The sequence below is a fragment of the Rattus norvegicus genome, chromosome 2 (genome assembly GCF_021556685.1).
Source record: "Rattus norvegicus strain SHRSP/BbbUtx chromosome 2, alternate assembly SHRSP_T2T, whole genome shotgun sequence".
In the NCBI taxonomy this organism is placed as follows: Eukaryota; Metazoa; Chordata; class Mammalia; order Rodentia; family Muridae; genus Rattus; species Rattus norvegicus.
In genome coordinates, this window is record NC_141535.1 from 83732906 (window position 1) to 83749922 (window position 17017).

Consider the following 17017-nt stretch of genomic DNA (forward strand, 5'->3'; position numbering starts at 1 on the left):
TTTTATGACCTGAGATAACTCATCCCTCCTCTGATGTATACTGCAGTTGCCCACCCTTCCCCTGATTGAGGGGCAGGAGTCTGTGTACAACCCCACACGGTTCTCATTCCATCTCACCCAGTGCTTGCCACCCCTCTGGATGACGCGGTTAGCACACCTTCTGGAGTGTGAGTCTGACCTCACTGTGTTCTAGCCAGTAAGGGTCCCACCAGGAAATGCCTTGAGGAACCAGTCCCTCAGTCTGCTAGGCCCACTCACAGTGGGTGTGAGTGCTTGGACCCAGCCTTGAAAGAAACTGGAGCACATATAATGAGAAGTGTGATGTGCTCTCCCTTCTCATCCTGTTATCCCCTGTTTTCATGTGTGTGTGTGTGTGTTGCAGGGGGTGGGGGTGCTGAGGCTGGGGAAAGCTGAGTGTCTTCTAAGGGCAGAAGCTTGTATTTTCTGAACCAGTGGAGATGAAGCAACAAGGCCACATGCTCTAAAAGGTGTGCCTAGGATTGGCACCAATGTAGGGGCCAGAAGTATGGATAGATCGATGCTTCAGAATTGCTCTCAGGGTTAGATAAAAATGAGACAAGTTCATACCGTCCACACTGAAGTACAGCTGTGCAGCGGAGAGAAGCCACCACCAACCCTGATGGAGCCACCGAGCTGAAGGCCCCTTCTGAACTATTTCAGCTGAACCAATGCCGCCTTGCTCCACAGTTGTGTGTATGTCACTGACCATCAGCAGAAAAAGATTCTCATGTGATTGCTTTCCACTAAAGCAATACCAGAGAGAGAGAGAGAGAGAGAGAGAGAGAGAGAGAGAGAGAGAGAGGAGCATAAGGCTCTGAACATCCTCAGGATAGAGCCAGAGAGTACAGAGAGCTCGGCGGCTCCATCAGCGTCGGTGGTGGCTTCTCTCTGCTGCCCATGCTTCTGTGTGGAGTGTATGAACTTGCAGGAGCTAGCGGTAACACCTATGGACTGGATGAGCACTTTGTTTTACTATAATTACTGCTAGTATCTTACATCATAAAATCCAAGTAGCATATGTCAGGCATCACTGTGTTCCGGCATTAAGCCCAGCACCAGGGTTTCAAAACCAACAAGGCTCTCTGCCTCACAGCCGGAAGACAGACAGGATCACTACCGTTTTGATGTGAGCATGCAGCGTCGGTGGGAAGCAGAAACTCTAGCCTGTTCCTACGTTCCCCAAGGCTTTGAGGCAGCGCACATTTAGCCATTGTGATTTGGTGCACCTGCGTGTCCTGCCTCCTGCTTTCCTGGCAGAGTCGGGTAATAGTACAGAACAGACTGTAAAAGAGAAGGTGCTGCGCTGGGTCTCTGAGCTAATGGCTAGAAGGTGTGCCCTTGTACAATTGAATCACGGAGTTGGAGAGGCTGCATGTTCAAATGTGACCAGGCTGAGCATGAGTATGATAGCTCTCAGCTCAGAGCTTGTGACCTCTTTTTGTTCCCATAGAAGTCAGCATGGAGAACGTCTTATATGAGGTTCCCAAATACAGTAGATTTAAAAAAATGTACATGCACATGTGTGTTCCACTTAACTGTCACCTATACTTATGCAGAAAAACTACAGGTCAGCGGTTTGCTAAGCATGAGCCAGAGAGAGAATGGAGCTCTAGCAAGGAAGTATGCCCAGGCCTTCCTCAGAACAATGCAAACACAATCTGAAGGGTGAAGATGCAGGTGTGGCTGCTCTTTAAGCCCTCGTGCTCACAAATTTTTTGGCCTTGGTTAAACGGGGAGAGAGAAACTAGAGCAGAGCATCTGAGTGATGACACGGCTAACACTGGTAGAGGGGAGCTTCTCCACCTCTCCATAAGTGAGATCTGTCAGGTAGGGGAAATGGAGCAGAGAACACTCTGGGCCTTGACCAGCACCTCTGGTCCAGCCTGTGAACACACCTAACAAACTCTACGCTGATGGGAGTTTAGTGCCTTGTGGTGTCTATATTAAGACGTTATGAGGCGAATGCATGCTGTCCTAAGCAATTTGCAAGCCACTCAACCCTGCATCCCATTCTATCAGGGACACCTCACCATGAAGAGCGTTCTGTCTGAAAATGTTTACCATATGATCAAAAATATAAAAGGAAGGGGTTGAGGGAACAGCTCAGTGGTTCAAGAACTTATTGTACACGCATGCACACGAGTTCAGACCATCAGCACCCACGCACATAAAAAGCCAGTTATACAATGTACACAACTATATCTCAGTGCTGGGAGGGAGAGACAAGCAGATCCTGGGGGTTTGCTGCCCATCTAGCCTATGCTAGAGGTGAACTCCATGTTCAGCTAGAGACACTGACTCAAAAATAAGGTGGAAAGTAATGGAGGAAGAAACTCAGCTCTGACCTCTGTTCTCTACACATGCACTTATGGGCATGCACATATACATCCCGTGGTGAGTGTGTGTGTGTGTGTGTGTGTGTGTGTGTGTGTGCGTCTTTGTACATGAGTGCATGTGTGTGTGCATGTGTGTATGTCTCAGTATGCATGTCTGTATGTGTGCATGAGTGTCTCTGTTTGGTTCATGTGTATGTCTATATGTACAGGTCTATGTGTGCATGTCTATGTATGTACATGTGTATGTCTATGTGTGCAAGTCTATGAGTGCATGTCTGTGTGTGTGCATGTATATGTCTATGTGTGTAGGTCTGTGTACATGTCTCTGTGTGTGCATATGTATGTCTTTGTCTATAGGTCTATGTGTATATGCCTGTGTGTGTCTGCATCTGTGTCTGTATGTCTGTGTGTACGTATCTGTATGTATGCATGTGTGTCTGTGTTGTGTGTGTAGGTCTGTGTATGCATGTCCTGTGTCTATATGTCTGTGTGTGCATCTCTATGTGTGTACAGGCAGTGTTAAGATCAGGGGATCACAACAGGAGCCAGCTAGAGTGACTAAGCACTAGATTGACGGTAAAGAACTGTGACCATGAAGCAGAGCTCTGCCCTGGTTTCCCTGACCTCAGAACCCCTGAAAATGTCACCATAGAAAACTACAGCTTCAGTGGATGATAAACTTCCTAGAGAAATACATAAGAACTGTTGTCACAGAACCCAAAACTGGTGAAAAGACAGTAAGAGGGGACATCAGAAAAAGGTCAGGTGATTTCTGGTGGCAAGTTAAAGCACAATGACTTTGGACTTCTCTTGGTATTTCCATCTCTATCTACTTGGAGCAATTTAACAGCCTCCAGTTTTAAGTTTAATGTGTTAAAAATAAAAACCAATTTGAGGTGCCAGATATCATATCACAGTTTTGACAGCTTAGCTGGGTCTCAAGCTGAAGGACACATCTTCTGGGTCACTGCTCGGGTTGGCAGAATCATGGACGTTTAAAAAGTTCCTTATCGCCAGCCTCGAGGATTAACAGCTCTTCCCTGCTTACTGTGGCTACTCCTCAGTCTCCATTTTTCCTCCCTGAGCTTTATCTAACATCAACAAGCCATATGGATGGCACAAAGGTATCTCAGATTAAGCATTTAATATAATAGAATACACACACACACACACACACACACACACACACACACACACACACGGCGGCCAGGAATGAGTTAAAATTTAAACAAGAAAAAATGAGTGGGCAAAGAGACAAGTGATAAGTGAAAAGATCTCCCAGAGCTGTTTATGGGTATAAACCAGTTTTGAGCCTTTTATAAGTGACGTCAAGAAGTAAATAAATGATAGTTTGTTGCTAGCTAGATTACAAAAATGCACATGGCTAGTGGGACCAGAGGCACGTTCAGTTAGGAATAGCATTCCCCTCGAAAATGTATCTTCATTTTCTGAGTTGATTTCTAATACAAAGAACTGAGTGATCAAGAGTCCAGACAGTGAAGGATGTGGAGAGTGGTGAGGATTAGCTTCCCGGGAACTAATTACAGAGTGATTGCCTGTAACGAGCTGTGATTGATCTACACCATGGTCCAGCTACACCCTGGTCTCCAGCATCCGATGCCACCCCATGCCATGGCATTTGTAAGTATGTTACTGTGTCGTCAGAACAGAAACCTTCATGTCCCATCTAGGCTTTTCTGGACAATTCCACATTAAAGTCCTACTATTAAAGTCCACTATTAAAGTTCTATAGTTTAGCCATTCCACTGCTCCTGCTTCATTGAATGGGAGGCAAGAGAGAAAAGGTCACCTCTCATCCAGGGTTATTGTTTGTGTGGTGCTTGTCTGTGCATGGGCACTTGTGGGGGAGGGGTGTGCGTGTGCATGTGCATGCATACATTTGTGTGTGTGTCTGTGTATGTGTGTGTGTGCGCGTGCTCGTGCACGTGTGGTGTGCTGTATGTGTGCTGTGCGTGTACGTGTGCATGTGTGTGTGTGTACTTGAATGACAGGCCTGTAGAGGCCTGAGGTTGGTATTCAGTCTCCACTTTGATTACTTGTTGTGTAGATTGAGACCAGGTTCTTCTTTCCTACCTCACCAGAGCGCAAGCTGCCACAGTGCTCTGGGGACTTAATTTTGCTTCTGGGACACTGGGATTAAAGTGAATCACATCTGCTCAGTATTTCCATGAACGCTGGGAATCTGACCTCCATTCTATTCTTCATGCTTGCTTTGTGTGGCAAGCACTTTACCCATTGAGCCATCTCTTAAAGAGCACTGACTTCCTACTTACCCCACCCTGGAACTGAGCTCCTACACACACACACACACACACACACACACACACACACACATGTGCGCGTGCACATTCTCCTTTCTTGCCTCCCCTCCTACTTCTCCTATTGTCTAATCTGTGTTCCTTGCTTTGAACAGATGGCCTCATTTCTCTCATTTCCGTGGAAATTTCATGCAAAACCAAGGGAGAAGGCTCTCACTGTCCTAGCCCCAAATCTCCCGACTTACCATCTTGGCTGGACGGCCCTGTCTCTCCTTAGCCTTTCCTCTGTTGCCAGCAACACTGTTGTTCACTGAGTCCTACCAGTCCTCTATCATCCTGTGATGGTCCCTTATCCCTGTCACCATCCTCTCTGTGTTGGGTATTGAGTCACTCCCATGGGCACACAGAGGGTGTGAGTGTCCTCCACACCATCTCTTCAGAGCAGCCACACTAGAGCTCTGTGCTCCCTGCCTGCTCTTCTCCAAGGGGAAGATCGCTGCATTTTAATAGCAACATCTTTAACTCGTTTCCTTTTTAACATTGAGTGGCCACACTACCTTCCTTTTCTAAGATATGGAGTCCAGCTCTTGGAACCCTGAAGAGACTCTTGCCACACAGTCATTTGCCCAGGACGTGTTAGCAGCCTCTTTCAACAAAGTCTGTTTCTAGGCCTGGCATTGTGTTACATGAGTAAGAATAGGAGTTATCAAAGTCAAATAGATAAAGACTAAAAGTAAGTATAGGTTTTGTTCTTAAATGTCATCTATTAATATTTGCAATAATTCCTCACAAAAATGGATCACATTCTTTTAAAGTCGAACTATTATCTTCAAAAAATAAAATTGGAAATTCTTTCTGTTTTTTAAAGATAATATTTAGACTTAAAAATATTGAAAGGGAATTGGCAGCAGGGTAGGTGCCCACTGCTCCGTCTTGCCAGGCCAGCACTCCTCCGGTCTGTACTTTGATACAAATACATTTGAATTGCAAGAGGAAGACTGGAACGAGAGCCTGTGACAAGAGCTGGGCATCCGCAGCTGTTTTCATTGTCTTCTTTAGTCTCTGTAGATTTACAACATGGCTTGCAATGCATTTGTGTGGGGCTTATTATTAAATAGTATGTATGCACTTCAAACACTGACCAGATATTGGAAGGCTGGGGAAGATGAGCTGGAAAACACTGAGGATGCTCTGATTAAAGTGGAATTCCCAGCAACTTTGGGAAATGTGTCATCCAGTGTCTTAGCAGAGCCCCCCGAGTTCCTGAGGCAGGGGGCTGGGCTTCTGTGACCCAGAGAGGAGTTGGAAATTATGTAAAGGGGATAAATGACAAAGAGGGCAGGATAGTGCCCTGGGACTGTGTTGCTCACAGGCCCCCTCCTGAGATGAAAGTCAGCACTGGGAGAAAGGTTCGCTAGCAAATGGAGAGCTGAAGCCAGGTTGGCAAATTCAACGTTTTGAGTCTGCATTCTGAGCAGCGCCTCTGTCTTCAACAACATGTATGGGCAAAGCAAGTTGGCACGGAAACCATTTATTTAATATTTGGGGGGAAAAGCAGACAAAAACCGCCCACCTTCCCAGCCAGGCTGTCTGGAGGAAGAAGAGGTGTGTCTACAATTCCCATTCCTCTGGGCTAAGCCGTGGTGATGTGCGGCGCTCAGTAATCTCTTCTGACACTTGCAGAAATGTTTTGCAAATTCAAATGCTTGGAACTCCGCAGAGTCAGGAGGTGAAGCTTTGTGGTGCCTTCCCTGCTTAATAGGAGCACACTGTCTTTTGCAGGATGGATGGTCACAATATCACTTTGTAGCCTCATCTTCAACCATCGAGAGGGATCGACAAAGGCCCTACTCCTCCTCCCGCACACCTTCCATCTCTCCTGTGCGTGTGTCTCCCAACAACCGATCAGGTAAGAGGCAGCCCAGGCCATGGCTTGCTCCTGAGCCCCTCATCTGGGCACCACACTGAGAAGAGCTGTGTGGTTTGTGCACTGGGAAGTGTGTTCTGTTGGGACGGCAACTCTGTTGAGTACATACGGACTGATAGACATTCTCAGCTGCACTCGCTCCCTGTCTGTGGCATGTGTCATGTACTCAGTGAGGAAGGGGTGTAAAGGAAGCAGGCAAGAGTTCACACGCATGAGTTATATCAGTATCTCTAACTATCTCATACCCAATTTGCTGATTACAACCTAAGAATCATCAATAAATTTGCAACATAACCAATTTTAATTCATAATCTTTCTCTCATTCTGCCAAATCCCCAGAACTTAAATGGCGGTCTCACTTCTTTCATTTCTAAAATAATTTATATGATTTTCCAGTCATTTTGAATAATCTCAAAGATTAGGTAGAAATATGAAAGGCAAACAAGTATGTTACTTATTAACATAAGTGCCCTGTTCTCTTCTTCAGAGTATCGGCTCTTAAGCTCATCTTGCCCTGTCTGACATTTTATTTTTAAACTGGGGAATGAATGAAGACTTGTATCGGGTCCCCTGTATCCCTTATTGTGACATCCTTCTCTTCCCTCCCCTGCCCCGCAACCCCCACTGAGGAAACCCTCTTCTTTGAAACAGCATCTTGGAGGGTGGGATAGAAAAATCTGCTCAGCAGAGGCTTTGGTGCCCCTGAGGATGACTGCCCTTAGTCTTTTACACTAGACTTACTGTCACAGGGTTGAGGAAAAGCAGAAACAAAGAGACAAAGTTTCAGAGAGGTCAGTCACCTTCTCCAAGCTCCATGAAAAATTGAGTTCAAGGTATGGTAGTCCTTAGGACATTTGATGTGGCTCATAGACTCAGGAACAAACACTCTGTAACTTGGACACACACGGGTGGGCACTGACGCTTCTCATGCTACAATTCTGAAGGCTTAAAGAGCACCTGGGACCCAGAAGGGGAGTGGCTGGTTAACTCTAATTAAAGGCTACAGTCAACCAATCAGAGTCAAGGAGACCAAGTGACAGAGGAGGTGGGAAAGTGTTGGGAAATGGGAAAGCCATCTCTGGAGTAGGCAGGCAAGGGCCAGAATGAGGATCCATTCAACAAGTGTTCTGCCTTGGTATTTCCTAGGCCAGACACATCCAGACACCTAATAAACATTTGTCCGCATGATTTGATCTTTCCTGGAGCTTAATCCTGATTTACTGGAGACTCAAAGTATCACCATGTGTGGGGTCTCAGGAGATAATTACACACTTCATGTAGCTTAATAAACACCGCCATCTGTGCAGTATTAGTTTCTCATTTTAAAAGCTTTGGTCAAAGGGCTCCAAAATACTGTGCCTTCTTGATTGATAGCCTGACTCCTAAATGGCCAGGTTCTATGCAAGGATACCCAGGACCAGAGGTACAAGGACAGAGGAAGGACTTTCCCAGAGGGAAAAGGTTAAGCAGAAGAGAGAGAGGGTAGATGGTTATGGAAGTGAGACCCCAGCAGCTGAAAGACAAGAGTTGGCAGGAATAGACTGAGCACCGCCAAGCTGGGGCAAAGCCCAGATCGATCTGCAGTCATGCTCCTTTAAGCTCAGGATCCTAAAGACATGTAAAGTGCAGAATACTCTCACAGCACCCCTAGTGTTTCTCCAGCCTGAAATAGATAACAGCCCTCTGTTCCTTACCTGCATCAGCCTCCAGTCCCTTCCTGAACAGCCGGAGTCCCTGGGTAGCAGGGAAATATACCCTGAGTTAGATCACTGAGACTTCAAGTGTCCCCATGAGAGATGAGAACACTGCAGGCTGTCATGTCCAGTGCTCATGGGTTTCTGCCGGGTGCCTGTTTTGGATACATCCTGTATCGTGTGTGGCCCAGGCATCTATTTAATGAATTTGGGGAATTAGTTCTGCTAGAAAGTCAGAATTGGAAACTTCCAAGTGCTACAAGAGCTGAGCAGTGAGCCTTGGTTTCATTTTGGTCAGTTTGAGACCTAGCGAGGTTCTTTCCGTACAGTAATACAGCACCCGTTTACTTTCCCAGCATTTGGATGGGACTTCTGGGAACTTCCAACCCTGATTCTGATGTATTTGCTCGTCCGTTCCCCTACATGGCTGGGACTCCCCGAGTTTAGCAAGCACAGCGCAGTTCACATCTCTGCCTCCTGCACAGAGATTTGCACGCAGAGTTCACTAACTCTGACAGAATCCTGTGACTCCCATGGTGGGAAAGGTACACTCGGGATATGAGCAAGCCCTGTGTGCTGCAGGTGGACAACCCTGCACAGGGTGCAAATGGCGCTCTCAAGATAAACTGACACGTGGCTGGGAAAGCGGCTTAGACTAGCAAGGAAGGCTGTATGCTAAAAACTAGTTTAAGAGAAAAAAATCTTATTCGCCAGCAGGTGTGCTTGCTAAGAGTGGATTTCAAGGCCTTTCCCTGGATAATTAAAAAAAAATTCAGGATTTGGAGGAGAGCCCCTAAACACTCATCAGATAATGGGTAAAACAAGATAACGGAGGCTGCCCTGGAGTTTGGGAAGTCAGAGGAAAATGGAAGATTAAAAAGCACCCTGGTTAAGGTCCTCATACTGTGTTTGATGTCCCCATTACAGTAGGAACAGGCCTGGCCAGCACCCCTATGGCACCACGACATTGTCTGCCTCTTCCCACATCTCTACACGGCCTCACTGTTGTTACCAAGCCACCCCATTAACTGTGGTTTCCATGTTCATGGTGCCTATTTACTTTAAAACAAACATATATATATATATATATATATATATTGTGGCCAGCAGTCAACAAGTAGCTGAAATGTAAGGGGTGTGTGAGACATTATTGACACGGTCGCGCCAAGAGCTGAAGCCAAAATGCCCCGCCAGGAAAACCAGCGTTCTTCACACATACCCCAGGCTACCTGGAGAAGAGCCTGGTGGGTGCTGCAGGCTCAGCTCCTCAGATCCCTCCCACGGGAGGTGCTGCTCCCGTCTTACATAAGGCAGCTGCTTGGCAGCTCTGTGTGGAAGTCAGATTGTATTTCTTTTCACTGGGGAGTTTTCAGTGTCAATGAGGTCTAATGTCCTGTATTCAAACAGCTGGGACCAGAAATGTTTCAGATTTCTCATTTTAAAAATATATTTTTCTTAGCTCAGTATAATTTCATATATCATGGAGACATCTTGAGCAGAGAACCCAAGTCTAAACACAAAAAGTCTAAGTTATTTTGAGGGCTCTGATTGCAGCCTGTGTTACGACGAGGTAGGATACGTGCAATTTTCCACCTCGGTTGTCATGTCAGCGCTCAGAAAGTTCCAGACTTCAGAGTGTTTGTGCTCAGGGTTTACAAATTAGGGATGCTCAGACTATCACGGCTCCTTTGAAGCATATCTAATTAAAAGAGAGCTCGAGGGGGAGAGGGAGGGACAGGAGAATGAACTTGAAAGACCAGTTTCATTCTTAAAGGTCTCTGCCTTCTCTTCGCAAGAAACATGATGCCTGCGGGCGATTCTTAGTCGCCTGCCTCCAAGTCAAACTGTCCCACTTACGATAAAGCAGCAGCTGTAATGGACTGAGGGAAAATGGTAAGAACAATGGCCCAGAAAAGTAAAGGAAAAAATAAGCCATCCAGGGCCCCCTTGTGCCATATGTTGGACCATGTGTTTTTGTGAAGTTAACTGTTTTACGTGGAAAGCCAACCGTGCTTACCACGAAATGAGACGCAGAAAAGTAACCTTTCTCGTGTGCTTTTGTAGCAAGTGCCCCAGCTTCACCTCGGGAAATGATCAGCCTCAAAGAAAGGAAGACGGACTATGAGTCCGCTGGCAACAGCGCCACTTACCATGGAACTAAAGGAGAGCACACCTCCAGAAAAGACACCATGACAGGTGAGCAGTGTCGCGTGCGTGGCCAAGGCCAACACTGAGGCCAGCCCTTCAAACAGCAAGCCACAGCCTGGGGCCTGGAGGACTGCCAGTACACTTGAGATTTTGTTAGTTCCAGGAACTGGAGGAAGGAGACAAGCCCCCCCGCCAAGACTCCTATTGAGACCATTTCATTTCCTGCCGTGATGCCAACTCTTACCCAGCAATGTCCAGGATGCTTCTAGAGAATGGATGAGCTTTTGTCCTCATCCCTATCTCAGTCAAGTTCCATCCACTGGAACTCTAGGGAGGGCAAAGCTGATTCACTTCTTCCTGCTAGTTCCCCTCCCAGAATGCCTTGCTAACCCTGGCTTTTAGTAAATATAGCCTTAACTCCCTGTCTCCTTTGTACAGTTTTTCTTGGACATTTACAACTGTCTTTGGGTCTGCGTCCACCCCTGCTTCTCTCTAAGTATGTGGGTAGGAGATGGGACACGGGAACCAGGTCGTGGGAGGCTCCTGTAGGGAGTAAAACTAGACTCCCCTAGCCACATGACCTTAATAGGGAACTTTAAACACTATTTTTTAAAGCCTTGTGGACATCAAAATGAGTCCTTCCTGAAGATAGGCCATGAGTAACAGCCTTTAAGAGAAGATCTGGTGTTTGTATCATTGATAAAGCTGGGGTGCAGAGGACATAGCCATAAAGAGTCACAGAGACACGCTCGTCCCAGTATCCTCAAAAGCACAGGGCACGGGTCACTGGTGTTATTTATGCACAGACCTGCAGGGAGGGAGAGTAGACAAATTGGATGATTTATTAAACGTCTCCAAAGCCAGGACAGATAAGATAAATTTTTGCAATAACAAATGTATTTACCCCAGGAGCAGTGTGTTCTGTGGTAACCCTGCACAGCTGCATACGGAACTGTGCGCTAAACAGATGTGTCTCATCCGTACCCCCCAGGTCTACATTCTGCCTCCACGTGCAGACCTGAGAGAGGGACATGTCACCCTTGACCCTGAAATGCCCCTTAAGTGGGAGCAATGAATTCATTCTACCACCATAGCTCTCCCCCTGACCCATAAAAATTACTCTAGTCATTGCTGGACATGGACCAAGAAAGTTGAGTCCCAAGTGCAGGGGTGCCAGCAGAAAATCTAATGCATACTGATTAGCCTGAATTAGTAGTGAGAACACATTCATCTGACCAGTCTAGTTTATAATTATTATTGCCCCAAGTAGCCACAGCACTGGGATTCTTGGATGACAGATTGATACCATAGTTACAAAAATAATTGTAAGACGGATTGTATTGGCGTCATTTAAGTTTAGTGTTGCTCTTAACTCTCTGGCCCAGCAGAAGCACCCCAGAGGCTTTTAAGAGTACTATGTTCATATTGAAATGCTTCGAGTGGCACATAAGTTTGCCCACACACCTAGTGAAATGAAACATCAAATGTATCATACGCCTAACGTCCCTCCTGCCTAGAAAATGGCCAAGATCTTGATGACTCTGCTATTGAGATGTATAGAATTCTTTAAACCTATTTGGAGGCTCAAACAGCTTCAAACTCAGTTCAGAACGATGCCACCAGTCACGTAGACAACCTAGAAGAAATCCAAGCTCTTCTCCTAAACTTGTTCATATAAGGAAGTCCTTCCAAGTCAACGAGTGTTGATATAAAAGCCGGTTGCTCTCGATGACAGTAGCGAGGGTGGTGGAAGCAACCAGAGATGCGGAGGTGACAGAGAGACAGTGGAGGTGATGTGAGGGGGATAATGAGAGACCAGGAAGTGGAATCGAAGTGGTGGTGGTGGTGGCAAAAACAAGTGGTGGGATGGTGAGGGTTGCACTGGTAAGGAGAGAAGCAGAGGTGGTGGTGATGGTGCTAGTGGCTGTTGCGGTAATGAAAGAAGAGGATCTGACTTCTGACTGTGCCAGTGACTTTGTGACCATGATAATAGTGGGGTGCCTCAGTAAGGAGCAGTGGAGACAAAGGTGTTAGCAAGGCTGGTGGGTGGCAGAGGTCCAGTTCCATGGCAGGATGTCGAGGGCAGAGGTGAGTATGTCAGTACTGATGGAAGTGAAGTGTGACGAAGGTGCTAACAAGGACGAAAGTGGGGGAGTCTGTGTGATGAACCTGGAGGTAGTGGTCACCTCCTTCCATCAGCCGTGTGAACTGAGTCACTGGCCCAGCCACAAGAGTGCCCAGAAAGCATCACACTGGACTGAAAGGCCAACAATGGGAAGTGCGGTTCACTCAAGAACTGATGCACAAAAACCAGTTTTCTTAGGATCTCCACATCAAAACCAGTATTTTCTTTTCTCATGTAAGATTGAATCCAAGGTGTGTTAGGGTTTGGTGGAAGAAACCTCGGGTGTTTCCATCTTTCTTGGTCCTGAAACGGCAGAGATGTCTTGCCACTTCCCAGCGGAGAGAGGCTGTCTGTTGTGGGAAGCGACGGTCCCCTCCCCTCAAAGGTGACATTGGGAAGCCCATGGTGGGCACAGCTCCTTGCCTATGCTGCCATCCCATGCTTGGATCTTATAAGTCCAGGTCCACATGGGTTTTCAGCCCAGTCATCCTATTTTCCTCTTCTGCACCCCTTTCCTAGCTTGGTATGTCTCTGAGAATACCATCTCCCCTCTGTTAGCGAGGGACCTTCAGAATCCCTGGATCAGCTGTGCGCTGGAGCATGCAGGATCCTGGCAGTTAGTTCTCTGGTTGCTGAGGAATCTCTTGTGTGTCACCTGACTCTTGATGGCACAGTCTAACTTTTAAATCTATCCAGAGAATCTGTCTTTCTATAAGAACTTCCCGTTTTCATCAGGCGAGGACTGCTGGTTTTGTCAATGTCCGTGTGTATGCCTTTTAAAGCCATCTAGTCCTTTCTGTTAGAAATTGAGTGTGTAGGGAATGGCACACACACAAAATGAAAGGTGCTTCTCTATGAAGAGCATCCTTGAGGCCCTCCACTTTGGATGCCTGTGAATGTTGTTCACTCTCCACCAGAGTCTCTTCTACAATGGCAGAGCCAACAAGCTGAGGGCAGAGCGTCCAACAGAAACATCCTCTACTTAAACACCAACAGTGTAACATGGAGAGAAGCTAAGGTTATAGTAGTACAGATGTTCCAGCCACCTAAAATGCAGTATTACAAATGGAAAGGACGAGCCTTTTGCCTTAACCTTGCAGGGACATTTTTATCAGCATGTCTTTGCTGGGCAGTTAGATAAATTTCCATGGTTCATCTCTTAGCTCATCCATTCTGTAATTATATCTCTTGTCCTGTGAAGATCCACAGAGACCAGGCACTATCCCAGAGAGACACAATCAGAGGATAAAAGACATATTTTTCCAATTTTACGAGGCGTCTGCTCTAATATACAAAGGCCAGCAGTAAACAAGGTCAGCAATGAACAAGTTCTCTGACAAGGTAATGTCACGTGAAGCTGAGTATGATGAGGGACCGAACAGAGAAGAGACAGAATGAGACAGAGAAGACCAGAGACCAGGTAGAAAAGGCTAACTTTGCATGCCATGGGCAAAAGGGAGACCTCTCAGCCGATAACCAAACAGCAACGAGATCAGAGAATCAGGGATAATGGGGGATTGGCAGGTACGATCTTCCTCAATGCACACAAACTTGAATCACTCCACGGAGCAAAGACAAACAGGGTGTCCATGGCTCCATAACAAGAGAGGGTGGGTGAGAAAAATGGCAGAAAGTGAGGTGGAAGCAGATTGTGTGGAGCTTGAGCACTCAAGGAGTATCAAGTAGAGAGAATGACATAATCCAATCCGTAACACAGAAGGATGGCCCCACCTGTGGAAGGTTGATGAATAGAGAAGACAGGACAGACAGGATGTTGGAACACATCACTGTAAGATTCACTGATCCAGGAGAGAGATTGTTTCCATTGTAGGATAGATGGGTATAGATAGTATATGGGTATAGATGGTATAGATAGATAGGTGAAATGCATATATAGTCAGAGAGCTAGCAGAGTGAGTGGCAGAGGGAATGGGGAGATTGCTCTGTGAATGGTAATGTGTTTCACAAGCATGGGAGCCTGAGTGTGATTCTCAGATGCTCACGTAAGGAGCTGGGCCTGGCTGCATGTGCCTGTAGCTCCGGCATTGGAGAGGCAGAAACAGCCATCTCTGGAGTGCTTCATAGGCAGCCATTCTAGCCAAGATGCTGAGGGGCCACTGCAGTGACAAGGCAGTAAGGTGGAGAGCAAGAGTAGACAGCACCTGATGTTCTGCTCTGTCCTCTACACATACCATTCATAAGCAGGGGTACATACTTCCGTATGCGTGCAACACACACGGGAGGCAAATAGGCAGCCAGACATGAGCTCTCACCCTCACTTTCTCAGCAATATCTTCCAAGGTTTCAATTGCTATATGCCTTTGGGCAATAATGATAGCATTGAGTGATATGACATTAACCCTTGATAGGCTGTCCTGATCAGGTGCAACTGATTCTAAGAGAGTGGGTAGTATGTAAATTTCATTATTCTCGGGTCTTGGAAGCCAGGGAATATTTGGTATTTTCAAACATTTTTGTGTCCTATTGGCCCTGGACAAGTATCATTTTCCAGATCTTTCTTAAACCATGACCTCTTAGTATATGTCAGAGGAAAAATACCCTTCATCTGGGCTTGTGGCATGTTCTTGCAAGGTACCAATTGATGAAATGGGTACCTTTTCTAGAAGCAGGATCTCTTCCCTCCTCTCACCTCAAAGCCAGGCATATGAGAAGATGGAGTGTAGACTTCTGTCTCTGTACCTAAAAGGATTCTGAGGCTTCCCACTCCCTCCATTACCAGAAGTGCCCAGGATGTAGAAACAGTGCTGTCTGCATGGCCTTCAGGCCTTCAAGAATGAACTGTCGGAAAGATGACCAAGCATGTGTGTGCACTCAAATTAGAAATTACTTCCCTGTCATTCTCCAGCTAAAAGCTGAGCTGCTGATTCGGGCTCCTGCATGCTCCAGCGCAGGTGACAAGCTTTTATTATCCTTTGGTTTTTACCAGGAGAGAAAGCAATAAAACTTGCAAGATGACCATCTGTTAGCCGCACCTGCCCTGACCCTGTCCACAATGCGAACATTATTAGAATAAGCTGACAGGCTAGAGGAGATCCTAGACTGGCTTCTCTTCTTTCTGAATATGTAAAAGGGGATTCGGGGACAAAGAGGTCCTTCCACTTGGGATGCTCTTTGACAAACCAAGCTGTATTGGGCCAAGAACCCTCCTTGGTACCCATCATTCCATCCTCAGAACCTGGCCCTTATTATTAATAATTTTGTTTTCCTTTTTCTTTTAGCTCAAAACACTGGAGTTTCAACTTTGTATAGGAATTCATACGGTGCACCCGCTGAAGACATCAAGCAGAACCAGGTGAAGTGCAAGCAACACGTTTGTATTCTCGCTCCTAATGACTTGTGTGGCCTAGAATTTTAAATTGGGTTTTCAAGGAGTGAGTCTATCTCACATTCATCCAAACAGATGCTCATAGGGCATTGGCAGGCTTTAAACACCTCCCCACCCTACCCCAGGCTTCAGAAAGTCCCATGGCTTCATCATTAGTAGGTGACACCATTTGGATGTGGTATGTCCCAGGGGTTCATGTGTGGGACCTATGACCTTCAAGGTGGTAGTGTTTAAAATGAAGGACCTTTAAGAAGAGGAGTCTAGTGGAAGTTTGTTCACAATGTTGACTCTGAAAAATGACTATAAGTAGTCCCTGTGAGGCCCAGACTTAGCTTTCTCAGGAGGGAAGCACCTCTTCTAGAAGCAGGACATCCTCCCTCCTCTCCTAGGAAGATTCCAATCTCCAAGTGGTCTCTCTTGCATGCATGCATACATGTACTATACCCAGCCCATGCCCTCTACCATACCCATGCTTACCAGGGCGAGCCAGTCCTGGCATCATTCCCTTGAATGTTCAGAACTCTAAGATAATCTCCTTTCCTTGATAAAGCTATCCAGCCTCCAGTATTCCCTGATACTGATGAGAAATAGAATATGGGAGGGAGCTGAACTAAAGCCCCAAGTGGACCACTGTAAGATGCCAATAACTCGAGCAGAATTGTCTGTTGGTTGGGCAGGGATTGAGTAGCTTCATTACCCTGTCACCTGTAATTAACACGAAGGGTTCTCATTATACATGATATTTACCAATAACAGAAACGTCCCTATAAATAACCAAACAGTCTGAGTCTGTTTGCTTTATTTGGAAACCATTTGTTGAAGGATCATTTTTGACCATTTCTGTAGGGACTATAAGAGCAGAGGCAGGGGCTGGGCCTCCTTGATAAAAGGTCATAGGTCGCCTCTGCTCCTATGGTGGGCGTCACAGCAAGATTGGCTCTTTGTGACTGTTTTCTACTAATAATCCTCTCCAAGGCTAGCTTCTGTGGGTGCCTTGCATCTTGCCACACTTCAGAAAAGTTATGCAGAGAGGGATAACCAGAAACCATGCACCTAATTGCAATGCCCAGGTATAGGAAAGCATGGTATGTGTGTGTGGTTTTGGAATAATGCCAGGACCCAGCATAGCATAGCATCCCCC

The 17017-nt window shown here is 46.4% G+C and overlaps 1 protein-coding gene across 4 annotated transcripts in view; it reads left to right on the forward strand.

Moving 5' to 3' along the window:
- The window catches only part of Ctnnd2 (catenin delta 2), an 843638-nt gene that overhangs the window by 818767 nt on the left and 7854 nt on the right, over nt 1–17017 (forward strand). For all 4 annotated transcript variants that reach the window (NM_001271502.2, NM_001415019.1, XM_087614127.1 and 1 more), the window contains 3 exon segments: nt 6419–6545; nt 10322–10453; nt 15770–15843. In NM_001271502.2, coding sequence (NP_001258431.2) covers nt 6419–6545; nt 10322–10453; nt 15770–15843 — 333 coding nt within the window.